Source organism: Myotis myotis, unplaced genomic scaffold, assembly GCF_014108235.1.
Source record: "Myotis myotis isolate mMyoMyo1 unplaced genomic scaffold, mMyoMyo1.p scaffold_m19_p_11, whole genome shotgun sequence".
NCBI classification, from domain to species: Eukaryota; Metazoa; Chordata; class Mammalia; order Chiroptera; family Vespertilionidae; genus Myotis; species Myotis myotis.
In genome coordinates, this window is record NW_023416315.1 from 77031651 (window position 1) to 77059482 (window position 27832).

Genomic DNA, 27832 nt, shown 5'->3' on the forward strand with positions numbered 1-27832 from the left:
TTAAACCACAATGACCTTGGCAGCAGAGGAAATGTCCAGTCTCAGCATTTGGCACTGGCTTTCCCCTTTGTGTTCCCAATGGTTTCCAGGCAGGGGTGTGGGCCTTATGCTCCAATATACACTCAGCTGTTGCAGATTATTTCCTCCTTTTATGTGTCTCTTTAGTGATATGAAGGCACCAGGGACTTGGGAGACTTTGTCTGTAAAGACACAAGACAGAGGATACTGTATGGAAGAGATCTGGAATTACCCAGCAATTTTGGAGGTGAGCTTGAGTTTGGTTGTGAACGTAGAGACACTGGGGGCAGAGCAAGTGTGCGTGGACAGGTGAACCATGCTAACCTGGCTCATTTAACTGTACTAGAGAGCTGTCTCCTCCAGATCTGAATGGAATAGAGGGGATGAGTTTTTATCTCACCTTGTATCACCAGTTCTCAGCCCATGAAGACCTGCTTGCCCTTTATTTTGAGATTGAAATAAAAATATCCACATCTCTCAATTTCTTTTTATTTTCCTGTGACTTGAAAAGCATATGCTCACCCTATCAATGTGTCAGCCAGTGAGAAAACTCCTTTTCTGCAGGCCTCAATGGGCTCCTAGGAACTCGAGTCTTTAGTTATGTCTAGGTAAATTTTCCTTGGACTTGTAGAAGCCTCTGCATTGAAGTTGCTGAAGCGTCTGAATGGGGATACAGGGAAGATGTCCTTTTCTGGAACAGATGGGCAATTCTTAAGTGCTTTGTATTCTTATGAGCACATACCTCAAAATGTGTATGTGTGTGTATTAGTGTGAGTGTGTGTGTGTGTGTGTGTGTGTGAGTGTGTGTGTGTGTGTGTGTGTTTGCACTTGGGTGTGTGTTTTTTGCAGAGTGGTTAGGAATGACAGCAGTGTCTTGTTCAATGGACAAATATGGCAGATGAACAAACATCTACAAATATTGATTTTTATTAACATAATGTGAATGTTCAAGGCATTTATTCATGCAATTCAGATTCAATTGAAATAAATGGGTCTGGACTGAGGCTTTGTGTTGTCTCTGGCTCTTGGACCCCTGGGGAGACCAGGGATGATTCCAGGACCCCGAGGCAGCCTGAGGTCAGTGGAAAACAGGCAAGAGCAACAACAGTTGTTGGGCTTCAGTAAGTAAGAGAAGAGCTCAGATAGGGCCAGGTCCCATAGGCAGGTTTCTGGGGGAGATGAGAGGGGGCAGGATTTTTGTCTTTGGGTTGGTAGGTTACTGCCAGGTGAGGGACACAAGGAAAGCCTGTGGGCCCTGGAGGCACAGACATCAGGGAAGAATGTGATTGTCCGGTGATGGGTCCAAGTCCGATACATTCCATGCCTCAGGAAGAACCTCGTCCACAACCTGGTACCTGTCCCTGGGGAGCAGTACCCAAAGCAGTAACAGGACGCCCAGCACAGCGGCTGTGAGCAGCTTCTTAGCCGTTACCCAGTCATACAGTCGGCCCAGTAGCCCGCGCCTTCGTCGGCCCCTCACGCGGCCTGCCAGCCTCTCTGCCACCCGTCTCAGCTTCTCCTCGGGGCTGGACGAAGCCAGCTCCTGCACCAGGTGGTACACGTCGTTGGAGTAGTGGGCACCCTTGTGGTCCCGCACCAGGTGCTCCACCAGCAGCATCAGCTCCTGCACCTGGGCTTCCTGCTCCCTGCGCACTGCCCTGTTGTTAAAGGCGCACACTCGGCCCCCACACTCTGACACCAGAGCCCTCAGCGCATGGTTGTCAGTGTGGCGCACGAACTCCTTCAGAGAGTCCCCACCCAGGTCCTCCTTGTGCGTGAACAGCAGGATGGTGCGAGCCATCACGTTGTCCCCGAACAGGAACTTGAGTGCGGTCACTGCCTGCTGGTCCTGCGCAGTGAAGCGGCCCAGCTGAGTCACCAGGAGCAGCGCATGAGGCCCAGGCGCCGACAGCAGGTAGCAGTTGGCTCGCTCCTGGCACCCTGGGTCTGTCTTGGGGACTAGGGAGCTAAAAAAGTCTGGGGTGTCCATGACTTCCACGTGCCACCTGTCCCACCTGCGGCTCCCCACCTCGCAGGTTCTGGTCACCGAAGTGGCTGCGAGTCTGGAGACGAAGCGCCTGTGGCCCAGGATGCTGTTCCCGGTGGCGCTCTTCCCAGCCCCTATTTTCCCCACCAGGATGAGCCTCAGCCCGGGCTCCTGCAGGGCCTGTGTGGTGTCTTTGGAACCTGGAGGACAAGTAATCTGTGAGCTTCCAACCCTTAAAGCAACGTATCCTGGTTGCCTGGACCCGGGAGCCCTTTGAACAAGAACAACAAACAGGGCCTCAACTGCTTTTCCAACCAAAGCCTTACTGAAGTCATTGGTCAGAGTTTTCTGAATTCCAGGGGATCTTCACCACCTTTTCCTGGTTTCACCTCTGGTTTCACCACATGCATCTGTAGATGCTCAACACCTGGTGGGCTTTACTCTAGAGCAAGGGTGGGGAACGTTTTCTCTGCCAAGGGCTATTTGGATATTTATAACATCATTCAGTTAATATAATTCACTTAATATAAATTTATGTTGCTATGAAAAGGGCTCCTAGTTTTATTGAATTTTGAGTCCTGCCTGCTGTTGCCTTGGCAGGGCCAGATCAAATGATTCAGCGGGCCTTAAACAGCCTGAGGGCAAGATGTTCTCCAACTTTGGTCCAAAGGATGCCCCTTCCTAACTCCAGGTATGGCCTCAGCCATTGTCCCTGGTCCCCCACAACCTGTGAGCTGTCCCTATTTGAGGCTTCAGTGGCCTCTGCCATACTTCCAGCCCATGGAAGGTGGGCAGGAGCGGGCAGTAGGCCTGGGGTTGAAGGACTGTCTGGAGTCCCTGTCACCCTGGGTTTAATTCACTGCCCTTTCATGGGCCAGCTATTCCATCTTGGAAGATGACAATCAAATGTTAAACCTTTGTACAAAAGCTAGGAATAATAGTAGAGTAGTTTCTCCTGGGGCTGTTGAGAGGGTTGAATGAGTTCACCTCTTTCCTTCTTCCTACTCTCCCTCCATCCCTCCTCCTACCTCCCCTTCCTCATAATCCTGCTGCCTGCTTATAAGACGCCTGCTTAACCCTCCATGTTCTCTAACATTCTACCTGGTGTATCACGCTCCCTCTAGTGCATGATCTAATACCCTCTACATCCTCTTCTGTGCAGATCAGAGTAGGTTTATTATCCTCATTTTACACTTGGGGAATGGAGGCCCAGGCTAGTCAAGGAAGTTATATTCTCCCAGCTTGACAGAAGCAGGGACCCAACTAAAATGCATATCTCAGAGCTCTTGCTGTTTCACCTGAGACACCTCAGAGACCTGTTTGGGGTTATCTGCTCAGTCCTGACTTTGCCCATTTTTATCATTATCCAAGGCTCATTCCTGGAGGTAAGTATTCAGTGCACATGTCCTTACCATAGACACTTTCTTCATCTCTTGCCATCTTCCGTCCTCCCATGCTTACCTGAAAGAGTTCCAAACACTGTTCATTCATTCTTCAAATAGGTATTACTACCTATGATGTGTCAGCTCAACTCCAAAGAGCTGGTGACACCACAGCTTACCCTGAGCATGAGAATGGAAGGAAAAACACTGGAAGAATGGGAAGGCATGGGAATAATATTGTGAGAGCATTTCATTAGCTTGATTTTGTTTTTTTTTTTCAGAGACATAAAATCAAAAGGGCAGAGTGGAGATTTTAACACTCATGCCAGTGAGAAAGCTATAGATATTATTTTCCCCTGGTAATTCTATGTCTGTGATAACATCTATAGATACTAAAATTTTCCAGGAGATTTAGAAGAGAGGGGAGACTTTGGAAAACCATGAGAACTCGAAAATGTGCTCAGTGAACTAGGGATCCAGTTAGGGTGGATGGCCTGGGAGATGTACAAGAACAGAACTGAAATTTTTGTTTTGAAAATTGGAGAAGAAACGTATGTCCCAGATGATCTGGAACCTCTGACAATCTTCTGGGGAAGTCAATTCACTGTCCTTCTCAATGTGCCTAAATATGTTCAGTGTCCTGGAGAGACTGGGACATTCCCAACTCCTGACATCTTGCTCCCAACCTGAGGCTTCTCCAAGTAAAGTGGCTCCAGCCAATCAGTCATTGTTTAACACAATGGAACGTTCTGTGCTCACTGAGTCCCTGTGCACAGTGCACAATCCAGGCTGGAGGAGATACTTGCTGCTGCTCCCAAATCTACTGTGTGTGAAACGCAAACATGCTTACACACCTGGGAGTGTGGAGTTACTCTTTCTAGGTCCCGCACCCCTTCCTGGAACTTACTAGAACCAAGATACTCACTCAGCGAGCTTCTTACAGGCACTGAATTCTTCCAGGTCCTCACAGCTCCTACTCTCTGGCCCGCTCCCTTCCCCTGCTGGGGCTCACCTTTCCTGCAGAATCAGTGACAGGCTCTGACGCTGGTTCCAGAAGCCCCTGACCTACTGCTGTCCTCTGCTTGTGAGTGCAGCAGGCTCTTCCTCCCAGCACACAGGGAAGTATCTTGCCTCTCAGACCTCAAAGGGCAGAAAGCCCCAGGGGGTGGGGCCCAGGGGTGACAACTTAAAGAGACAGGAACATTCACCAGTGAAGCATTGGGATGGGAAGTTCCCACTGTGAAACCCTGCTTGGGGCTGTGGTGATGTCCTCAGAAGGCCCCTGTGACACCAACAGCTTGTCCCCTACAGGGGCTATAACCTCATGGGAGAAGAGCATTTTAGGTTTCTGAGGCCTGTTTTCCCTTTTAGCCTGGATCACTAATCTTAACTCCTTTTGCTTTTAGGTCTTTACCTATAAACTGGCCTCTTGAAATCTTTCTTAGTTGGGACAGTGCCACCAAGGTGGTCCTTGTGCCAGGAATCACAAGAAAAATCTCATGTTTCTCAAAGGAAAGAGAGGTTTTTTCCCAACTATTAACAATGGAACAGCAGGGAGAGTGTGAAAACTTTCCTTCAGGGCTTACTCTGGCCATCCTTGTAGGTCTCTCCTACCAGAGGTCATGAGAAAGGTGAGGAAATTAGCCAGTTACTGAATGGAGGGAAGGAGGCTGCCCCAGGAGGGCACCTGGCCTGGTTAGGTCATTAATAAGGATGTAACCTTGCCTAAGTCACTCACACTCTCTGGAGTTGACTTTGCCCATATATAGTGAAGGGTTTCACTTAAACTGATGCTAATTGCCTGGGGTCTGATTTTCACACATTTTTGCCAGCTCCTTATCTCTAGTGAAGAAGGCAGCTCCCACTGAACTACACCTAGTTTTTCCCCATCAGCTTTATTGAGATATAGTTGACAGGTGCCATTATAGAAGTTTGAAGTATACAATGTGTTGATTTGATGCATTTATATATTTTAAAAATAATCACTTACATACTGTTTGCTAACACCTGCATTAGATACCATAATTACTATATCTTTTTTGTGTTGATAACATTGAAGGTCTACTCTCTTAGCAAATTTCAAGTACATAATACAGGGTTGTTAACTATAACCACTATGCTGTGCATTCGATCCCCAGAATATATTCATCTCTAACTAGAAGTTTTTACTGTTTGACCAACATCTCCCCATTTCCTCCATCCACCAGCCCTTGTAACCACCTTTTTACTGTCCATTTTTATGAGTTTTTATTTTAAAAGCACACACACACACACACAGGATATCATACAGTGTTTATTTTCCTTATTAAGACTAATGTTACTTTGCAAGTGCCCTCAAGTTCCACCTGTAAATGGAAAGATGTCTTCTTATTCTCATGGCAGAACACACACACACACACACACACACACACACACACACACACACAGACAAAAGTATGTTTACATTTATGAGTCCTCAAAACACAAAATTTAATATTTCATTTTTTATTAAATATTTATTTTGCACACTAACCTACTTTTGCCCAACTGTGTATACATATGTGTCACATCATCATTATCTATTCATCCATAGACAGGAAAGATTTCCATATAGATCATATGGTGGTTTGATTTTTGATTTTTTGTTGACACTTCATACTGTTTTTCATATACCTGCACTAAGTTACATTCCTAGGGACAGTGTACAAAGTTTCCAATTTCATCACATCCTCACTAACACTTGTTATATCTTGTTTTTTGAATAAAACATTAGTCATTTTAACAGGTGTGAGTGAGGTGATATCTCATTGAGGCTTTGATTTGCATTTCCCTGATAAAGATGCTGGGCACCTTTTTTTGGTTTTCCATTTATATATGTTCTGTGGAAAAATGTGTATTCACTTCCTCTGCCCAATTGAATTACTTGTGATTTTGTGTTTGCTATTGAGTTTTATGAGTTTTCTGTATATATTGGATACTAATCCCTTATCAGATATATGATTTACAAATATTTTCACTCATTCTAAAAATTGCCTTTTAATTTTGTTGATAGTTTCTTTTGCTGTGCAAATGCTTTTTAATTTGTCATAATCCCACTTATTTATTTTTGCTTTTGTTTCCTTGCTTTTGGTGTCAAATCCAAGCAATCACTGCCAAGACCAATGACAAGCAGCTTACCCCTTTGTTTTCTTCAAGGACTTTTATGATTTGCGGCCATGTGTTCAATTCATTTGCAGTTCATTGTTGTGTATGGTGTCACATAAGAGTCCAATTTCATTCTTTTGCCTCTGGGTATCCAGTTTTCACAGCATAATTTATTGAAGAGAGTATCCTCTTCCCATTGTTAATTATTGATTCATTTGTTGTAAATTAATTGACCATTTATTTCTGGGGTCTCTATTTTGTTTCATTGATCTACATGTCTCTATTTATGACAATACCATAATATTTTTATTAGTATAATTTTATAATATAATTTGAAATCAGGATGTGTGATGCCTCCAGATCTGTTATTCTTTCTTAAGACTGCTTTGGCTATTCAGAGTCTTTTGTATTTCTATAAGAAATTTAGGATAGTTTTTTTTAATTTATGTAAAAATGCCCTTTGAATTTTTTATAGGAATTGCAATGAATCTGTAGATTGCTTTGAGTATTATCGACATTTTGGGTATGAGTCCCTCTGCTAGGAATGGGACCTCCTTGGAGGCTGGGTATCTGATGGAGAAGACATGAGAACTTGTCGGTATGTAAGAGAGTCTTTATTGTAGCCCAAGTACCCATTGCTACCAAGGAGCCATCAGATAAAACAGTTCTTCAAAGTAGCCTCACACGGTAGTTGATCCTGAGATAGCAGCTATTGTAAACACAGTAGCAATAGGAGCCATCACTGTAGCCCAGCCTTACATACTAGTAAAAGCAGCCGCACACTGGCTGGTCAACAACATACTTTTACCAACTTAGACAAAAGAGGCTTCTTGCACAAATAGAAACATCAGTTTTTTGGGTTATAGAAGAACATGCTTGCGTAGTACAATACGATGGGTGTGTCCTTGTTTTTGCACCTGCATCTGGGAAATTGGCCTTGGCTTTGAACATCCAGCATACTCTGATTAGGATTCCCATGCTCAGATTGGCTTTGAACAGCTGGCATACTCTGGACAGAGCCCCCACAGGACATTAGAAAAATATTAATTATTTCATAAGCCTAAAATATTTTACATTTATTTGTGCCTGTTTCAATTTCTTTCATCAATATCTCATAGTTTTCAATATACAGGCTTTTCAACTCCTTGGTTAAATTTAATCCTAGCTATTGTATTCTTTGTGTTGTTATTGTAAATGGGATTATTTTCTTAATTTCTCTTTCTGGTAGATAATTATTAGTGTATTAGAATATAAACTATATTTTATATTTTATATAGATTTTTGTTTCCTGTAAATTTATTGCATTTGCTATTTTTCAGTGGTGTGTGTGTGTGTGTGTGTGTACATGTATGTAGAGTTTAGAATTTACTGTATATAAGATATGTCATTTGCAAGTAGAGACAATTTTAAATTTTCCTTTCTGTTTTAGATGCTTTTTTAAATGCCCAATTGTTTTGGCTAGGACTTCTAGTACTACACTGAATAAATGTGGTAATAGTGTGCTCACGTATTTTTCCTGATCTTAGAGGAAAACCTTTCAGCTTGTGACTGTTGAGTATGATCTTTGTTGTGGGCTTGTCATATATGGCCATTATTATGTTGATGTACATTTCTTTTGTACCCAATTTATTAAGAGTTTTATGATGAAAGGATGTTGAATTTTGTGAAATGATCTCTCTTTATCTATTGAGATTATAAAATAATTTTTATCTTTTATATTGTTAATGTGCTGTATCACATGTACTAACTTCTGGATGTTGACCTTTTCTCATTTTTTAACATGTCTTTTCTTGCCTTATTGCCTTAGTTAGAATCTCCTGTACAAAGTTGAAATGAAGTGACAAAAGCCAATATCTTTGTCTTCCTTTTAAGAAGCAGGAAGAAGACAAAGCTTTTAGTATGTCAGTATTAAATACTAGAGGCCCGGTGCACAAAAATTTGTGCACTCGGGGGGAGGGGGGTCCCTCAGCCCGGCCTGTGCCCTCTCGCAATCTGGGACCCCTCTGGGGATGACTGCTTGCTGGCTTAGGCCTGCTCCCTGGGGGATTGGGCCTAAGATGGCAGTCAGACATCCCTCTGGCAGCCCGGCAGCCATCGGGAGATGTCCACTTGCCAGCGGGGAGCAGACCTAAGCTGCAGTCAGACATCCTTAGCGCTGCTGAGCTGGTGGGAGAAGCTCCCACCACCACCACTGTACTGGCAGCCATCAGCCTGGCTTGTAGCTGAGCAGAGCTCCCCATGTGGGAGCACACTGACCACCAGAGGGCAGCTCCTGCATTGAACGTTTGCCCCCTGGTGGTCAGTGTGTGTCATAGTGACCAGTCATTCCAAGTCTTTCTGCTGTTAGGGTCAGTTTGCATATTACCCTTTTATTACATAGGATAGAGGCCTGGTGCACGGGTGGGGGCCAGCTGGTTTGCCCTGAAGTGTGTCCCAGATCAGGGTGAGGGTTCCACTTGGGTGCCTGGCCAGCCTGGGTGAGGGGCTGATTGCTGATTGCAGCTGGCCACACCCCCTTCAGTGGGGGGATCCCTACTGGGGTGCCTGGCCAGTCTGGATGAGGGGCTGAAGGCTGTTTTCAGGCTGGCGGGCGACTGAAGTTCCCAGCCTCTCCTTCTTTTCTTTTTTTTTTTATTCTGGGATTTATTTATCTTCTATAGCTGTCACTGGAGCTGAGAAGCGGCTCCAGCTCTGAGGCCCGGCTCCAGCTCTGTGGCTGCGGCTGTCTGAAAGCAGGTATCTGGGGTTTGTTTGTCTTCTATAATTGAAACTCTGTTGCCATCACTGGTGCTCTAAGCTCTGAGGCCCCAGCTGGCTGAAAGCAGGTATCTGGGGTTTGTTTAGTTTCTATAATTGAAACAATGTTGCTTAGAGTGTAGCTTAAAGCTGGGCCGTGGCAGGCGGGGAACCTTGGCTTCCTCCATCACTGGAGCAAGCAAGCCTCATGTTCACTTCAGCTGTGTGGCTGCCGGCCGCCATCTTTGTTGGCAGTTAATTTGCATATCCTACTGATTAGCCAATGGGAAGCATAGTGGAGGTATGGTCAATTACCATGTTTGTCTCTTATTAGATAGGATGGTAGTAGCTGTGCATTTTTCATAAAAGCTTTTTAACAGGTTCTGGAAGTTTCTTTTTCTTCCTAGATTGTTGGGTCATTTTATTATGAAAGGGTGTTCAATTTTGTGACATGCTATTTCTAAATCTGGTGAGATTATCATGTGTTTTTCTACTTTATTATATTGATATACTGATTACGTTAATTGATTTATGAATGTTAATCCAATATTGCATTCCTAGGATAAATTCCACTTGGTCAGGGTGTACTCATTTTTATATATTGCTGGATTATTTCTGTTGGCATTTTGCTGAGGATTTTTGCATCCATACCCACAGGAGATACTGATCTATAGTTTTTTATTTATTTATTCTGATGTCTTTTTCTGGTTTGGCATCAGGACCATACTGGCATCATAGAATGAGTTGGAATGTATTTTTCCTCTTCAATTTTCTGGAAGAGCTTGTGAAGAATTGATATTAATTCTTAAGTGTTTGGTAGAATTCACTAGTGAAGCCATGTGGGCTTGGGTTTTTCTTTCTAGGTAATGTTTTATACCAGTAATATAGTCCCATTATGTATTTTATATCTATTTAGATATTCCAATTTTTTGTTGAGTCAAATTTGGTAGCGTATGGATTTTTCCATTTCATCTCTGCTATCTAATATGGGGGGACATAAAATGGTTTATAATATACCCTTATAAGTGTTTTATTTTCATAAACTTAGTAATAATGCTTCCTCTTTCACTCCTGATTTTAGTAACTCTCTCTATGTTTTTTATTATAGTATCATTGATATGAGAAAGACACATTGGTTGGTGCCTCCCACATGTGCCCCGTCCAGGACCAGGGATTGAGCCTATAATCAAGGTACATGTCCTTGACCAGAACTGTTAAGTCTGGGGAGTGATGCTCTATCCTCTGAGCAAAACCAGCAAGGAAAACATCTTCTCATTTTTGTTGACCTTCTGATTATTTGTCCTATGCATTAATCAAAGCACAGTGTTGGGATGTACAACTATTATTGTTGAATTGTCTATATCTGCTTGACCTGCTATTTTTTGTCATTCATTGATCTTTTCTTTTGCTACCATTGAGCCTCTCTAGTAAAATTTTCATTTCAGTTATACATTTCATAATTTCTATTTTGTTCTTAAAAAATAATTTTGTCTCAGCACTGACATTCTCTATTTGATTAGGTATTGTATCATAGCTTCCTTGATTTTTTTAAGTGTGATTTCTTTCAGTTCTGTAAACATATTTTTAATTGCTGCTTTGAAAGTCCTGCTTTCACATGCAATATCTAGGTTCTCTCAGAAGTAGTTACTGTTGCCTGAAATTTTTTCAGGATATGGCTCACACTTCCTTGCTTCTTTATAACTCTTGCAGTTTTCATTAAAAAGTGGATGTTTTAAGTAAAATAGTGCAGCAATGCTGGATAGTGATTTACCTTCTGCTTTTCTAGGGCTCAATTTGCTGTTGTTTGCATGTTTGTTTAGTGACTTGGTTGGACTCTTCTGTGGAAGTCTATGTCCCCTGCAGTGTGAAACCTCTGATGTTGCTCCTCAGAAGGTACAGCCTTGGGATGTCACCTGTGATGACAATAGTCTTAGCTATAAACAAGTGCTCTTCTTCTTTGTCTCTTTCCTTAATCTTTCTATTAATCTGTGTGTCTCTATTGGTATTTCACAGAGGTGTTAAGCCTACTAATCACCAGCTGTAGTGATTACTCTATTGTTTTTTACAATGTCTTTGGGCATAAGTTGCTCCACTGTCTGGTTTCCTTTGCAGGGTTGGTTTTTGTGGCCAGACTTTCAGGTTTTCTCTGACCCCAGAAGGACCCTTGGTACCTGTCTCTTTTCCTAGTTCTGCTGGGTAAAATTGCTGGCCCATGGTTTCTCTTATAGCTCTTATTGGGTTTCCAGTCCCCTCTACATTACTTACCATTTAAATCTTCACTGTTTTCAAAAAACCCTTTGTTCTCCCCACACTCTGTTTCAAATAAAGTCATTTCCTTTGAGGAGAGCTTTGCTTTCTCTTTAATTATGGACTTCTTTTCCTCCTGAACAAAATCTCTGAGGCACAGCTCTGGGCTCTGAGCAGGGGATGTTAGCCTCTCATCTTTTCAACCTGCCTCTCCCAGCATGGACCCTTCATCATATGAGGGAGCTGGAATGTGGGCCGCTGGGCTCCCAGTATTCTTAGGGTGTGGTGGCTGGGAAAGAGCTTCTATACTATGAATAGAGAAGCCGTAGGTTGGCGTTGGCTGCACTCACCAGTTTAGTCCTGCAACTCAGAGTTGTACAGGATGAAAAATGCTGCCAGCCTGTCACCTTTGGTAAGGTAGCATATGCTTGATGGGAAAATAAGTGGTGAAGGAACCCCATCTTCATGACCACACTTGTCCAGAAAGGAGTTTCCTTCAAACTGAGCTGAAGGTGATTTTCAGAGGGAAGAAGGAAGTCATGGCTCAAGTACTACACAGATTCTCACTCTTCTTATTAAGATTTAGTAGATTTTTTTTAAAAAAGTAATATTTCTTCATTTGCTGTATGACCTTAGGACAACTGTTTGAGATTTTAACTTTAAAAATTCACCTTTTATGGTTATTCCAGCAGTAATACGTTTGCAGGGTTCATTAAGATGCTATCTGGAAGTGGAAAGACTGTCAATAATTTTAGATTAAACATTTTCTACCATGCTATCTCTCTTGTCTTCCTTCCTGCTGAGTGCATGGATCTGGAGTAGTTTTGTTTTCCCTTTTTACTGTTCTTTAGTGGAGTTGAATGAACTATTGTTAGATGGGATCTAGTTGACAGCTGCCCTTGCCTTCTAGGTTTCTACGTTTATCTGAAGTCCTTGGCTTTCCACACAATGCAGATGTGTTTTACTTGCAGAGGATAGGAGGAATCATGGTGTCTCCTTACATTTCCAAATAGTCATTTATGGCCTTTCACTTGTAAGTGAAAATGAGTCCTTTTCTCAATAGAACTCATGTCAGAGTCAAAGTGCTAAGTGTTGTGCCTGCTCTGCAGGAGGAACTGGCGAGAGTTCAGAGACTCACAGGAAAAATCCTCCACTTAATCCTCAGGCCAAAACCAGCCTGCAAGGGGTCAGATTTGGATGGTGAGCACAGTTCAGTGTGATGTCAAAAGTGAGGTTGCTTCTTGGCCCACTCTTCTCCTTTCACCACTATGAAAACTTCAGCAGGTACAATAACGGGACATGGGCCCTGTAACCTTGCCTTTCTAGCTTATGCTGTGACCAGAACTTTAAGGGATGAGTACTAGTAAGAGAGAATAAGAAGTATGTGAGACATGAAAGTGCTGTGGTGGAGGCAGGATGCGTGCTTTTCTATGCACAAGTGAATTTACAATAAATCACCCTGTAACTCATTTCTTGAAAATAGAGGGGATTATGATAAACAAGACATTTTATTGTGATGTGATATGCTGAGCTATACATTAACATTTTCCCTTTGTCCCTTATAGCATTTATCAGTAGTAATAAAGCATTAAAGAATGAATTTTATAGGAGAATTGGAGTAAAAGAGAAAAAGATGTTAAACTAAAACTGAAAGGAAGAAATGCAGATAACAGCAGAAATTGTGCAAACCAAACTGAAAATACCAGAAAGAGAGCAAGTGACTGAACGCTACTGAATGGATCCATCGGCCTCTGAATTCTTTCCCAGTTTCCATTCTAAGCAGCCTTTTCTTCTGCCCCTATCATGATGGAATGACCAAGAATCCAGAGGGTTGTCCAACAAATTAGTGGGTTTTTGAGGGATGGAATTAAAAAGCCTTGGCAGACAAGTAATGGAGGGAGCGAAGGGTGCGCTGAGAGTGGCAGAAAACTGTGGGAGAAACGCACCTGCTTCCCTGCTTCCTGTCTTCTTAGATGTTGGTGCCACATGGTAAATGGAGCTGCTCTCTGTCACTGTGTGTAACTGTGCATGACTCTGATGACCCAGGGCCTGTAGTGTTATCAACCAACCAACATCTGAGAAGTGTAGGTAAGCAGCCAGGGCTCATGATTCATACCAGTGGCAGAATCTCACGGGACAAGGCCCAGATATTGGTGTATGGTGGAATTCCTTGGAAGGCATCAGACTTAGATGATCTGATACTTCTCTGTTTTCTTATCTGCAGAGATACCAGATTTCAGAGGGATTATGATTTTGTCTAAAACCATGTATGTCACTAGTGGCAGAACTAGACCCACATATCTTTCTTTCTGCATTTCACATGTTAGTCACAGATACCCAGCACTGATGTGCTAACATGACAGTCTGCTCTGAAACTCATGGAACAAACCAGTGTCCTTGGGCTAACAGAAGAGGACACACATCAGATATGTTATCCATCCAGTGCTGCCAGCCCAGGAAAGTGGATCCTGTGTATTTAAATTCATGAAAGCTTGTTTTGTATTATTTTATAAATGATGAAGCTCTCAGCTAATTTTAGATAAAACTATGTATTCGTTTTTAGAATTTAATTTATTGGGGTGACATTGGTTAATAGTATGATTTCAAGTATATAATTCTTAGCAAAACTATTTATTCTTTTGTGTGAATTGGGTATTCTGTGGGAGTGTGAGGTCAGTTCCTGCCTGTGGGCCTGGAGCATGCTCTCAGGCAGAGGTAATCACAGGGTGTGCTGTGCTCACACCAGCCTGGAAGTCTGCCCACTCCGTTTAAGAGTCCAGAAACCTTTCGTTTACTCTGTCTCTCTTGAGAAAAACAATGACAAATTATTTCTTTTCTTTGGCTGTTGCATATATTGTTGACAATGGCTAAGTTCTGCTTTAAAGGACTGAGGTCAGAAATGGTAAAGTAAACAGGATGGGGCAGCTCTAGGATCTGGGAGCCTTGGCAGGGAGAAGCACCTGAGAAACAGGGTCAGGCAGAGTTTAAAGGCCCTTGTGAAAAAGCCATCACTTCACATAGCAGCAGCCTTCATGGTTCGCCTTGGGCAGATGTGTGGGTAGGTTTTGGCCAAGACTGCTTTAGAAGCTCATGCAGTAAAGGAAATCTCTAGGTTGTTGAGAGGATGTAACATGAAGAAGGAAGACTAGGTGGTGGAAGGAGCAAGGTGTTGTGTGAGATTCTTAGGGTTGCTGTAACAGTGTACCACTAACTATGCAGCTTAAAGCCACAGAAACTTATGGTTCCATAGTTCTAGGTGTTCAGCATCAAAGGTCAGCAGAGCCATGCTCTCTCTGAAGGCCCTGGGAATGACCGTTGCTGGTTCCCAGCTCCTTGTGGCTGTTTTCAATCCTTGGAGGTCCTTGGCTGGTGGATGCATCATTCTGATCTCTTGCCTTTTGAATTTTACAAGGAGAAATCAGGTTTCACACCTCCCACCGCCCCGCCCTCCACACACACACACACACACACACACACACACACACACACACTGTGCTTGGAAACCTTTTCAGCTAGAGACTCATGTTCATCACTTACAAGGTCTTCTTTCCACTCAGCAGTAGAAAATAACTCAGTAACTTCGCCCCCACTTTGTATCAAGTATCACCTTTCTTCCAGTGTTCTATACTATGGTCCTCACTCTGATCTGTGATCTCACCTTTAATAGTAATATTCCCAGCAAGAAGATCTTCAAGGTAATCTAGAACTTTTCTATCACGTATCTCAGAATTCTCCCAGTAGCTGTGCATTATTAAATTCTACAACCATCTCCACATATTAAGTCTTTTTTTATACAGTAACACCCTATTTCCTAGTACCAAAACCAACCCAATGATGTAAATTCTCCATTGTAAATATTAGGAAAGAGAACTGCATAGAGGCTAACTTATCCACGTGTGTAGGTTGAAAATTACCACCCTACCAAGATAACCATGTCCAAATCCCCAGAACCTATGAATGTTACCTTATTGCAGATGTGATGAATTAATGATTTTGAGATGGGGAGATTGTCCTGGATTATCTGAGTGGGTCCTACATGTAATCACAAAGGCCCTTAGAAGAGGGAGACAAGATGATCAAAGGAGGAAGAAGGCAATATGATGATGGCAGCATTGGTTGGAGTGATGTGGTCACTAGACATGGGAATCTGGAAGCTTCTAGAACAGGGGTGGGCAAACTTTTTGACTCGAGGGCCACAATGGGTTCTTAAACTGGACCGGAGGGCAGGAACAAAAGCATGGATGGAGTGTTTGTGTGAACTAATATAAATTCAAAGTAAACATCATTACATAGAAAGGTACGGTCTTTTTTTTTTTTTTTTTTTTTTTTTTTTTTTTTTTTTTTTTTTTTTTTTTTTAGTTTTATTCATTTCAAACGGGCCGGATCCGGCCCGCGGGCCGTAGTTTGCCCACAGCTGTTCTAGAAGCTGGAGGAGGTAAGGGATGCATCCTGTCCTGGAGCCTCCAGAAAGACCAGACCTGATGATACCTTAGTTTTATCCTCACCAGACTAATTTCAGGCTCCTGACCTCCAGAACTCTAAGAGAATTTTTTTTTTTGTATTGTCATTTTTGGTAATTTGTTATGCCAGCAATAAGCAACAGTAGACTAGAATAAGCTAAGGACCGAATCAGTGAATTCAAAGACTAGGTAGGAAAAAAAAGACTCATTCAGGCAAGAAATTGAAAGTAAAAAAAAAGCAGGAGGAGGGACTAAGGGAGCTTTGGGACAATATGAAATGTAATAACATTCAATTACTACGTGTAGCAGAGGTAATAGAACCTGAGCAAGAAGTAGAGAACCTGTTTGAAGAAATAATGGCAGAAAATTTCCCTAACCTGGTGAAGGAAAATGTCACTCAAGTTCAGGAAACAGAGATTCCCAATAAGATGAACCCAAAAGACCAATACCTTTCACATAATAATTAAAATGGCAAACATTAAAGACAAAGAAAGAATCTCAAAGACTGCAAGAGAGAGAGACAGAAAGCTACCTACAAGGGAGCTCCCATTAGACTGTCAGCTGATTTCTCAAGAGAAAACCACTTCAGGTCAGAAGGGAGTGACATGAAGTATACAAAGTAATGAAAACCAAGGAACTGAGGCCAAGACTACTATATCCAGCAAGGCTATCATTCAAACGTGAAGGTGAAATAAAGAGCTACACATACAAGGAAAGGCTAAAAGTGTTTATTGCCACCAAACCAGCACTGCACAAAATGCTAAAGGAACTGTTGTAAAAAGAGGAAATAGAGAGAAAGAGAAGAGCACAGACATAAAGAATAAGAATGGCAATAAATATCTATCAATAATAAACTTAAATGTAAATGACTTAAATGTTCCAATTAAAAGATATAAGGTAGCTGAATGGATAAGAAAATGTTATGTGCATATACATGATGTCTACAAGAGACTCATCTCAGAACAAAGGACTCACACAGATTGAAAGTGAAGGGATAGGAAAAAAAAATTATCCGGGTAAATGAAACCAGATGAAGACACTACAAAGAAAGAGAAGTACAGGCCAATATCCCTGATGAACATAGATGGTAAAGTCCTCAACAAAATATTAACAAACCGAATCCAGCTATATATTAAAAAGATCATACACCATGACAAAGTATGATTTGTTCCAAAGTGGAAAGGCTTGTTTAATTTTACAAATCAATAAATGTGATACATCGCATACACAAATCAGGAGACAAAATCATAAGATCATTTCAATTGATGCAGAAAAAAGCATTAGAGAAAATCCAACACACTTTTTGATAAAAACTCTCTGCAAAGTGGGGGATAGAGGGGTCATATCTCAACATAATAAAGGCCATATATGACAAGCCTACAGCCAGTATCAAACTCAATGGGCAAAAACTAAAACCATTTCCCCAAAGAACAGGACAGGGATATACAATTTTAGCACTTTTATTCAACATAGTTCTGGAAGTCTTAGCCACAGATATTATATAAGAAGAAAATATAAAATGTATTAATATTAAAAACAGGAAGTTAAACTGTCATTATTCACAGATGACATGATATTGTACATAGACAGCCCCAAAAGTTTCACCAAACAGTACCAGATATAATCAATGATTTTGGCAATGTAGCAGGATACAAAATTAGCACCTCAAAACTGATGGCATTTTTATATATCAACTAGAGGCCTGGTGCATGAAAATTCATGCCCTTGGTGGTCCCTCAGCTTGGCCTGCATCCTCTCACAACCCAGGACCCCTTGGGTAGAGTCCCTAGGCCTAGCCTGAGATCAGGGCCTATCAGAGCTCTCCTTCCCCAGGCTGCAGGCAGCTGGCCCCACCCCTGTCACTGCCACTGCTTGCCATCTGTGCCAGCTGCTCCCCTCCCCTGCCACCGGTCACCTCCCTCTGCAGGTGACAGGTGTGGGGTGCGATGGCTTGGCTGACCTGGCCCTCCCTCTGTGGGGTAATCAGTGGCTGGCTGAACACCTGCTACAGTGTCTCCGGCCAGTGGCTGGGCCTCCCTCTTTCTTTCTCTCTTTCTCTCTTTCTTTCTTTCTTTCTTTCTTTCTTTCTTTCTTTCTTTCTTTCTTTCTTTCTTATTTCTAGTAATGTTTACTGAGCGATACAGAACTGAGTACTACAAAGGGTATACCAGGTTGGAAATGCACCACACCCCGCCCCTGCCACCCCTAACACCCAGAGACTACAGTACTTAGAACTTACACGCAACAGCCATAACTGCTGAATATCTGTTCGTAACAAACAAACTATAGCATATTTATACTGTATCACATTGAGTGATTATGAAAATCCATTATATATTGCTTGTATAAAATCTTTTTTTTTTAAAAAAAAACAAAAACAACATTTTATAAAAAGAAAGTATAAAAAACATGTGCATTTGAAAGCCCTGCCAAGACAGCCAGTCTGTAAATATTCAGTGAGTATGTGCTTTGGAAGGGCGCCCATGCCTTGTGCCTACAGCAACTCCAGCAGGGCTGGCGAGGGTGCACCCCAGCTGCCACACTTTGGGCAGGACTGAGCTGGGCTATGGTGGGTGGGTACAGCAGGGCCTGGCACTGTGACCTTCTCCAGCCTTGTATCAGGATCAGTTTCAGGGCTGAAGGCAGGTAGATTGCAGTTTTACTCTGAGTTCCCTAGTCAGCCTAATTTTGGTCGCAATTCATGGCTTTTCCTGGCTTCTCGGAGGTCCTTTGGGTATGTGCCCTGGTAGAGGTTCTGGAGAAGTGCCCACAGCTGCCTGGTTGGGCGTCTCTCTGGCCCAGAGCCTCTGTACTGCCTCCTGCAAGCCTGGCCCCAGCCAGAACAGGCCCTCCTCAGGATTACTTAGGTCTCAGCGCTTGGTCCTGGGTTTCATCATCCTGGGTTTCTTCCCCTGGTGTGGCTGATCGAAGTTTCACAAAAATGCCTGGCGGATGCTGGCTGTGCTGAGCCTCATTGAAGAATTTTTCATGCAGCAGGGAAGAGCCCTCTGGGACCCTCCTCTTTCTCCCTCTTTTCATCTCCTCCTCCTCCTCCTCCTCCTCCTCCTCCTAATCCTCTTCCCAGCCGATGGTCACTTCTTCTCCAGCTGCTCCAGCAGTGGGTTGCCTTCTGAGTCAGGGGTCTTAAGGCAGTCAGTCCTGACGATGCAGGTGGGGCAATGCCAGTTGAGCATCAGGATGAGCTGCTGCCGCTACTGCTTCAGCTCCTCCATCTGGGTTTTCAGCTCCACCTTCATGAGCTCCAGCCACTCAGATTCCTGCTGCAGAAACTCCTTCTACTCCTTCTTCTTGTTCCAGCATAGGGCTGCCACCACTTTGTTCTTTTCCCAGCGCCTTTTCCTCTACTCCTCTTCCTCATCTAGCTCACTTTTCACAGGTTGAGGTCTCTTGCCCAGTTTTACCTCCAGGAAGTGCAAAGGGGCGATCATGGCCCCAATGTTGTGGATGACAGTGTATTTCAGCTCCTCTGCAGTCAGGACTGAGCTGGGGAGTCCGGTCAGGGGTCCAAGACCTGGCAGAGAGCCCACAGTCATGGAAGGGTCCGGGATCTGCCCAGGCATCATAGCAGGAGGAGTGGCAGTCCAGCCCTGCAGAAGCTGCAGGGAGAGGCTGTGACTCTGGGGCCTGGGCCAGGCTTCAGGTGCCGTGCCTGCTCAGGAGTCGTCAAGGTGCCAGCCCCGCCCTGCAGCATCCACCCTCTTACCCGTCAGTGACTCCCATAGCTGCCACCCAGTGTCCCTCCAGCAGGCTGTGGCCTGGGTCTTCCTCTCTGAGGTGATCGATTGCGGGGCTCTGCCTGCCCGCCTGCCTCATAGCCCCCAACCTCTTGCCTGCCTACCTGATCACCCCCAAACAATAGCCTGCCTACCTGATCACCCCCAGCTGCTAGCTTGCCTGCCTGATCGCCCCTAACTGCTTGCTGGGGGCAGGTCTAGCCCAGCAGGGGCCATGGTGGTTCTGGTCTCTGGTCATTCTGGTTTCTGGGCTTTTATTATATAGGACTAGTGGCCCAGTGCACGAAATTCATGCATGGGGGGAGGGGGGGTTCCCTCAGCCCAGCCTGCACCCTCTCTAATCGGGGAACCCTTGGGGGATGTCCGACATTTGGTTTAGGCCTGATCCCTGAGATCCCCCTAACTGGCAGCCGGATATCCCTCTTGCAATCTGGGACCACTGGCTCCTAACTGCTCACCTGCCTGCAGACCTGATCTCCCTAACTGCTCTCCCTGCTGGCCTGACCCCCCTAACTTCTCTCCCCTGACAGCCTGATTGTCCTAACTGCTCTCCCCTGCCGGCTTGCTCCCCCTAACTGCTCTCCCCTGCCGGCCTGATCACCCCTAACCGCCTCTGCCTTGGCCCCGCCACCATGGCTTTGTCCAAAAGGACATCCAGAAAGTTGTCTGGAAGTTGTTTGGTCTAATTAGCACATTACCCTTTTATTAGTATAGATTGATTTCAGAGAGGGAGGGAGATAGAAACATCAATGATGAGAGAGAATCATTGACTGACTGCCTCCTGCACGCCCCAAACTAGGCATCAAACCCATAACCCAGGCATGTGCCCTGACCAGGAATTGAACTCTGGGCCCTTCAGTCCTCAGGCAGAGGCTCTATCCATTGAGCAACACTGGCCATGGATACACTTTCCCTTTCCACTGGAATGTGTTCTGTTTGCTGGAGCTGAAACACTGAAGCTGTTTCACTGGGACAGAGTGGGGTGCAGTGGGTTGGAGTAGGTAAAGCCCCCTGAAAGCTGGAGAGGGGCCTTGTTTAACAGCCGGACTGTCTCATGGCTGTGCTGCCTCACAGTTGAATGGCCACACTGTTGGGCTGTGCTACTGTCAGTGGGAGTTTACACAACTGAACTGTCTGCATGGATAGCTTCCTCCTCACCACACCCCTAATCTGGGGGTTCCTCTTAGGGTTGAAGTGACACCAACCACCTTGGTTGGTAGCCCAATCGGCCACTTTGGAAAGAGAAGTGGGGAAACCCGATTTTATGTGAATGCTCCAATTTCTTAAGTTGGCAACTAATGCGAACTTCAGATGTTTGGGCCAAACCAGAGAGGTGGTCAGGTCTGGTGTCCAGGCCACTGGGCGGCACTGGGCTCAGCTGTAAAGGGACCCTAGGCGTCTGGGCAGGTGAAGGGGTTGGGGGTACGCTTGGGTAATTCCGATGTCACCCCACTTCGTTTTTTGGATTTTTTTCCCCACTGGTCACAATTTATTATAATCTGTTGGCAGCATAGATAGATATTAGTTACCAGAACTATGTCTTCATAGAAGTGGACAGTATGTAGCCATTCTATGGGGAACTGCATGCACTTAAGCATCAGCATGATCTTTCAGTTTCTTTTTTTTTTGTTGTTAATGAAAATAAGCTTTATTACCTCAAGTAATAAATACATACAAAGATGCAAACACTATTAGTCACTGTCTTCCAGATGTTTGGGTCCACTGATGGGAAAGGCGGAACTGAAATGTACATACATCCTTAGGGGTCCTTGTCAGGCGAGGTTCAATAAATTGCTCTTTCTTCTGTATTTATAACTTGTGCATTTTAAAGATTGACTTCAAAGTACTAATAGTCATGCAAATGCTTAAGCAAAAAAAAAAAAAAGTTACATTGAAAAGAATTTATACTGTGTGGTGAATGGGCACTGGCTACTAAAGTGCTGCCTCAGGACTTACTGAAACAAACCCTCAGAGTTGGATCAGCTCAAAAGAGAAACATAAAGAACCATGTGAGTAACAGAAATGTATCCAGAAGAGAAACACGTATCTGGGAGGCCAACTACAGTTTGCTGTGACAGGTAACTGACATGCATCATGTAAATCAATGCTTTAAAAAAACACACAAAATGCCCTGGGTAGTTCCTAACTAATATGTAAATCTAATAACTGCAAAAATCTCTTCTCCATCTCAGCAATGGGAGGTTCAGAGCCTGATGAACCATGAGAGGGGCACGGGGAGGAGAAACCAAGCTGTTACCATTTTGAAACCAAGTTTCATCTGAAGGGGGTGCAAGCATGAGCTGTCACTTCTTGGAAGAAGAGGGAAAGCCTTTCACGCTGACTTAGGGGTTAGGTCAGGACCTGGTGTTCTGCTCCATCTCGGCCAAGCACTCCCGAACCAGCCCTGTCATGTGGATGATGCCTCGTTTCAGTCTCTCCATCGCGCTCTTGCTGCCCGCATACGTGAGTCAGATCTCCTTCCCTAGTTCTTCAAGGATGACCAGCAGCTCAGCATATTTGCTCTGGGGCACCTGGCTGTTCTCTGTTCCCTGCGTGTTAGAGATGGTGGTCTTAGTCATTCAGCAGCTGGCGGTACTGGGAAGACATTGCCATGCTGGTGGAAGGTGGGTGAATGCTCCCAGAGGCCTTGATGGAGGTGGCGGGCATGTGCATGGTCAAGTTCGGTTTGTAAGACATCCCCCCCCCCCCGCCCCCTGCCTCCTGCTGCGGGGCGAAGGCCCCATGAGACGGCATCTGCAGCGGTGGCGGTGAGCCCAGGCGGTGGCGAGGTGGGCCTGGGGTCTGTGTGCCTGTCTGTGCGCCTGCCCAGCTCCCGCACACTTTTTGTTGTTGACAGCTCAGGCGCACTGGCAAATATAGCTGTCCCCTCACCCTGACACTGTCGCAGTATCATGATCTTTCAGTTTCTTGATGTTCTGCTTGTGCTGCTCAATTTCTTTTTGCAGATGCTCAATCTCCTTTTTAGGATGAGTGATCTCTTCTTCATGTTGTTTCTTCAAGGCTGCCAGCTGTTCTTTAATCCGCTCTGTGAAGTATCCTTCCTCTTCAGCCTTTTCTTTTTTTGTGAAGGTCCCAATGGCTGCCCTGATTGCGCCTGCCTTGGAGCTGAAATTCTCTGACCATTGCAGCCAAAGCCTCTGGCTTGCAGGCCCTCACCCCCCACACTTTGAGCCGCAGATGTGCCACTGATGCAGAGACTACCCTGGTAGTCAGTGCCGGGCAGTTCCAGACCACCCCACTTAGTTTTAAATGCAAAGCTGCCTTGGACAGGCCTTGAAGGTCTTTTTTCCATGGCAATCATGGGGTAGCAGGCCAGCCAGCACCCATGGCCCCGGGAAGTCTGGGGGTGCCAGCTGGCCTGTTCTGGGGCTCTCTTTGCCCCTGATTGCCATGGCAATCACAGGGTAGCAGGCCAGCTGGCACCCACGGCCCTGGGGGATCTGGGGGTGCCAGCTGGCCTGTGCAGGGGCTCTCTCTGCCTCCAATCCACAATGCAATCACTGATCACCAGCCACCTTTGCCTGCCCCGACCTCTTGCCTGCCGCCTGGGTTGCCGATCCCGCCTCCCAGCATTGCCGCTATGTACGCAAATTAACTGCCATCTTTGTTAGCAGTTAACCGCCATCTTGGCTGGCAGTTAATTTACATATCTCCCTGATTAGTCAATGGTAAGGGTAGCGAAGTTATGGCTAATTACCATGTTTCTCTTTTATTAGATAGGATAATGAACTTTCAGAAAGAGAAACCAAAAAAGCAATCCCATTTATCATTGCAACAACAAAAAATTGACCCAAGCCATTACACTCAATTAATATTTGATAAAAGATGCAATAGCCTACAATGGAGTAAATACTATTCAATAAATGGTGTTGGGAAAATTCTATAGCTACATGCAAAAAAATAAAAATGAAACTAGATAACCAAATTACACCATACACAAGAATAAACTCAAAATGGATAAAAGACTTAAATATAATTCATGAAACCATACAAATATTTTAAGAAATCATATGCAGCAAAATCTCAGACATCTCTTGTAGCAATATGTTTATGGATACATCTCCTAGGGAAAAGGAAACTAAGGAGAAAATTAACAAATGGGACTACATCGAAATAAGAAGCTTCTACACAGCAAAAGAAACCATCAACAAAATGAAAATAGAGCCCACTGCATAGGAGAACATATTTGCCAATGATACATCTGATAAATACTTAATTCTCAAAAATATATAAGGAACTCCTTCAAGTTAACAAGAGGAAGACAAAGAATTCTATTAAAAAATGACAAAGTATCTAAATCAGGGGTCCTCAAACTACGGCCCGTTGGCCACATGCAAATACAAATATTGTATTTGTTCCCATTTTGTATTTTTACTTCAAAATAAGATATGTACAGTGTGCATAGGAATTTGCTCATAGTTTTTTTTTAAAACTATAGTCTGGCCCTCCAATGGTCTGAGGGACAGTGAACTGGCCCCCTGTTTAAAAAGTTTGAGGACCCCTGATCTAAATAAAGACTTCTACAAAGTAGACATAAAGGTGCCCAAGGGACATATGAAAAAATGCTCAAAGTCACTCATCAGAGAGATGTAAATTAAAACTACAATGAATTATCCCCTCACACCTCTTAGAATAGCTTTCATCAACAAATCAACAAGTGTTGCTGGAGGTTGTGGAAAAAAGGGAACCCTAGTTCACTGCAGGTGGTAATGCAGACTGATGCAGCCACTGTGGAAAAGAGTATGGAGTTTCATAAAAAACTACAAATGGAACTCACATTTGACTCAGTGATCTCACTTCTAGAACTATAGACTAAGAAACCCCAAACACCAATCAGAAAGAATATATGCATTCCTATATTCATAACAGTGCAATTTATAATAGCTAAGATACGGAAACAGCCCCAGTGTCCATCAGTAGATGAGGGGATAAAAAAGCTGTGGTACATCTACACAATGGAAAACTACGTGGCTGTAAAAAAGAAGGTACTCTTACCATTTGCAACAGCATGGATGGATCTGGAGAACATTATGCTAAGGGAAATAAGCCAGCCAGAGAAAGAAAAGTATCACATGATTTCTCTGATATGTGGAATCTAAGGAACAAAATTAACTAATGATCATAGATCCAGAGACATAGAAGCATGGAATAAATGGGTGACTTTCAGAGAGAAGGCAGGGGTGACAGGGTGGGAGTGGAATGATTAACCCTGGAATTTATATGCATACATGCATAGCCCATAAACACAAACAGTAGTGTAGTGAAAGCCTGGGGTGCAAGGAGGAGGGGTCAATGAGAATAAAAAATAAGGGGACATATGTAATACTTTCAACAATAAAGTCTTATTAAAAAATATTGAAATTTCAGTAACATAAAAATTAACACAGAAAACAAAACAAAACAAACAAGAACAAAAAACCCACCCATATTGTATAATCACTAACAAGCATCCCAGGATACACCAATTTACATGGAAACTTTCTATTTCCAGAATCAAACTGCTCTCTCCCACTGCACCACGGAAGTTGACAGACACCGTGCCTGGTAATCTATAACCCAAAACACTGAATATAACTTTGGAAATTTCAGAGAGATTGGACACATGGAGGAAAATGTTTCAACTTGAAAAGGAGAAGAACCCACCAAATTAGGAGAAATATTTCTACTTTTTTAAAGGTTCCACTGGTTCCACCCAACCTGAGCATCCTGGCTCAGTGTTTCAGAGGGTGCAAACACTTAATTCTCACTGTTAAAACAAAAGCAACAACTCAAACAGCTTCTTTGTAGAAAACACGAGAAACCAATTTTTTTGAAAAGAAGGTGACCCTGGATGACAAGTGGCCCTGAGCACTAGAGTTGTGGGGCAGTAGGTCCAGGGAGTGTGCAGAGTGTAGGTTTTGATCTGAGGTGACACAAGGTTCTATGCCAGCAACACAGTGGTGGGGGCTGCTTTCAGAGGGTAGTGGCAGAAGGTAGTGGCAAAGGCTAGGGAGGGGAGTCAGGAGTGTTATTAGCCCAATGTCACATGTCTCATATTGAACAGGACACATTTGTGCTGACTGGTGCACCTTCATGCATTTGCTGCTGTGATGGAGACTGAGGGCAGCCTGACAATCCTTCCTTTTCCCTGGATAGGATATGAGTGTCCCCAAGGCAGGTCTTTAGAGCTCAAAGGAAATCTAGAGACTAACCTGTCTAACTCCTTCTTTTTACTGAAAATGAAGCAGGATCCCAGGGAGTGTGGTGACCCTAGGGGTTGTCCATGTCACTAAGGTCAGAGGAAATCTGGACTGCTGTTTGTTGAACCCTCTCCATCATTTAGCAGAGCGAAGCTGTGACCCCAATATTATGACATATGAGGTGAGGAGGGGTGTCCTGGGGAGAGGATTGGCTATTCTGCAGGAACAATGTATGTGGAACCCTCCTGTTAATGTCCCTAGTTACAGGCTTTCTACCAGTTCTCTATTCTGGAAAGAGTGTGGACTCTCCTCTCTACCCTCTTGATCTAGTTCTGATTCAATGGGTTTTAGAATCCTGGGCCTGAGAGGAAACCGAGAAGAGGCCGTTGTGTGCAGTGGTTAGGAGGGAAAGTGGTCATCAGACAGAGTTTGAATCAGATCCCTGTTCTGCCCAATGTTAGTTAATGCCACAACTTTGGACAACAACATCAGCAGTTTTGAGCCACATCAAATCCTTATTTTAAAAGTTACAATAACAAAATTAGCTTTCTTGCAGGATATCATAACCATTGTTCTGAACTCTGTATCTGGTAGATTGATTGCCTCCATTTCATTTAGTTCTTTCTCTGGGGATTTCTCCTGTTCTTTCTTGTGGTGCCTGTTTCTTTGTCTCCCATTTGCCTGCCTCTGTATTTGTGTCTCTGTATTAGGTATACCTGCTATGTTTCTCAGGCCTGGTAGGGTGCCCTTACATAGTATGTGTCTTATGGGGCTCAGCAGCACCTTTTCCCTGATCACCTCCATAGTGTAGGAATGTTCCTTGTGTGGAATATGTGAGCCCCCCTGTTGTAGTTGAGTCTTTGTTGCTGTTGGCCCATTCATGGGTGTGACTGACCCTCAGGTTAACTGATTATAGTACCCCTACTATATAGTACAGTGATGGCGAACCTTTTGAGCTTGGCGTATTAGCATTTTGAAAAACCGTAACTTAACTCTGGTGCTGTGTCACATATAGATATTTTTTTGATATTTGCAACCATAGTAAAACAAAGACTTATATTTTTGATATTTATTTTATATATTTAAATTCCTTTTAACAAAGAAAAATCAACCAAAAAAATGAGTTCATGTGTCTCCTCTGACACACGTGTCATAGATTCGCCATTACTGAACAGTATGAGCTGCTATTAGGAGGCTGGCTCCAGGAAGCAGAATTCGCCCAGCAATGTCTGGTCCCTGCAGAGTTCTCCTTTGGTTGTGTTGTTTGTGGAGCTAATGGGGTCATGATCTGATGTGGTGAGTCGGCTATGAGATTTGTTGTTCTTGGGCTCTGGTGCAGGTCAATGTCAGGTACTGCCGGCAACCAACCCTGGGCTACCTGTTTGGAGCTAAAAGCGATACACAGTTTGCAGCTGCCTCTGCTGGGCCTGAGTGTGTATTGAAGGGATTAAGTTGTGCACCAAGCCTGGCCTTCACAAGCACAGAGCCCATGGGCAGGTCAACAAAAGGAAGAAAGTTGTTTTATATGGAAAGGTAGGTAGGTCTCTTACATGAGCATGTTTATACAGCTCCTCCCCTCACTTTCTCATTCCTTCTCTTCTTTAATATCCATGCTTAGCATTGCCTTCAACATTACAGTAGGGAACAGGACTCAGATATTCCAGGTAAATGAATATGGGTATTTATGTGTGTGTTGGGGAAGAAGCATGGAGATGTGCTATTTGGATTTATATCAGAAACTTCTGGCAAATTTGCTGTCAGCATATATTTCTCTTGCTTTCTGTTTCTTGTTTCTGCTGATGTTAGGTTATAATCTTCTTTAAAGGCTGAGCCTTAAAAATTAGTACATTTCTTGGGATTTCTGTTCAGAGGATATATGTACAAATCAATGTTTTATTTCACCATTTTTATAATTTATAAATAA

The 27832-nt window shown here is 43.7% G+C and overlaps 1 protein-coding gene and 2 pseudogenes across 1 annotated transcript; all 3 read right to left on the reverse strand.

Annotated features, from left to right (window-relative positions):
• Nucleotides 1–975: 975 nt before the first annotated feature.
• LOC118665816 (GTPase IMAP family member 1-like) lies at nucleotides 976–2415 on the reverse strand. The gene is made up of 2 exons (XM_036327080.1): nucleotides 2379–2415; nucleotides 976–2205 (listed from the first exon to the last, which is right to left on the reverse strand). Exons 1-2 carry the CDS (start codon nucleotides 2413–2415, stop codon nucleotides 1289–1291), a joined length of 954 nt encoding a protein of 317 aa, XP_036182973.1. The 3' UTR covers nucleotides 976–1288.
• Nucleotides 2416–19045: 16630 nt separating this feature from the next.
• On the reverse strand, nucleotides 19046–19564 carry LOC118665762 (annotated as a pseudogene).
• A 2498-nt stretch (nucleotides 19565–22062) lies between these two features.
• Nucleotides 22063–22405, reverse strand: LOC118665835 (annotated as a pseudogene).
• Between the last annotated feature and the right edge of the window lie 5427 nt (nucleotides 22406–27832).

What these genes read in the sequence shown, in the direction of transcription:
- LOC118665816 (XM_036327080.1), bottom strand. Translation starts at nt 2,415, where the DNA reads ATGCATGTGGTGAAACCAGAGGTGAAACCAGGAAAAG. An exon ending in AGAGGTGAAACCAGGAAAAG is followed by an intron (nt 2,206 to 2,378) that starts GTGGTGAAGATC and finishes CTTGTCCTCCAG; the next exon opens with GTTCCAAAGACACCACACAG.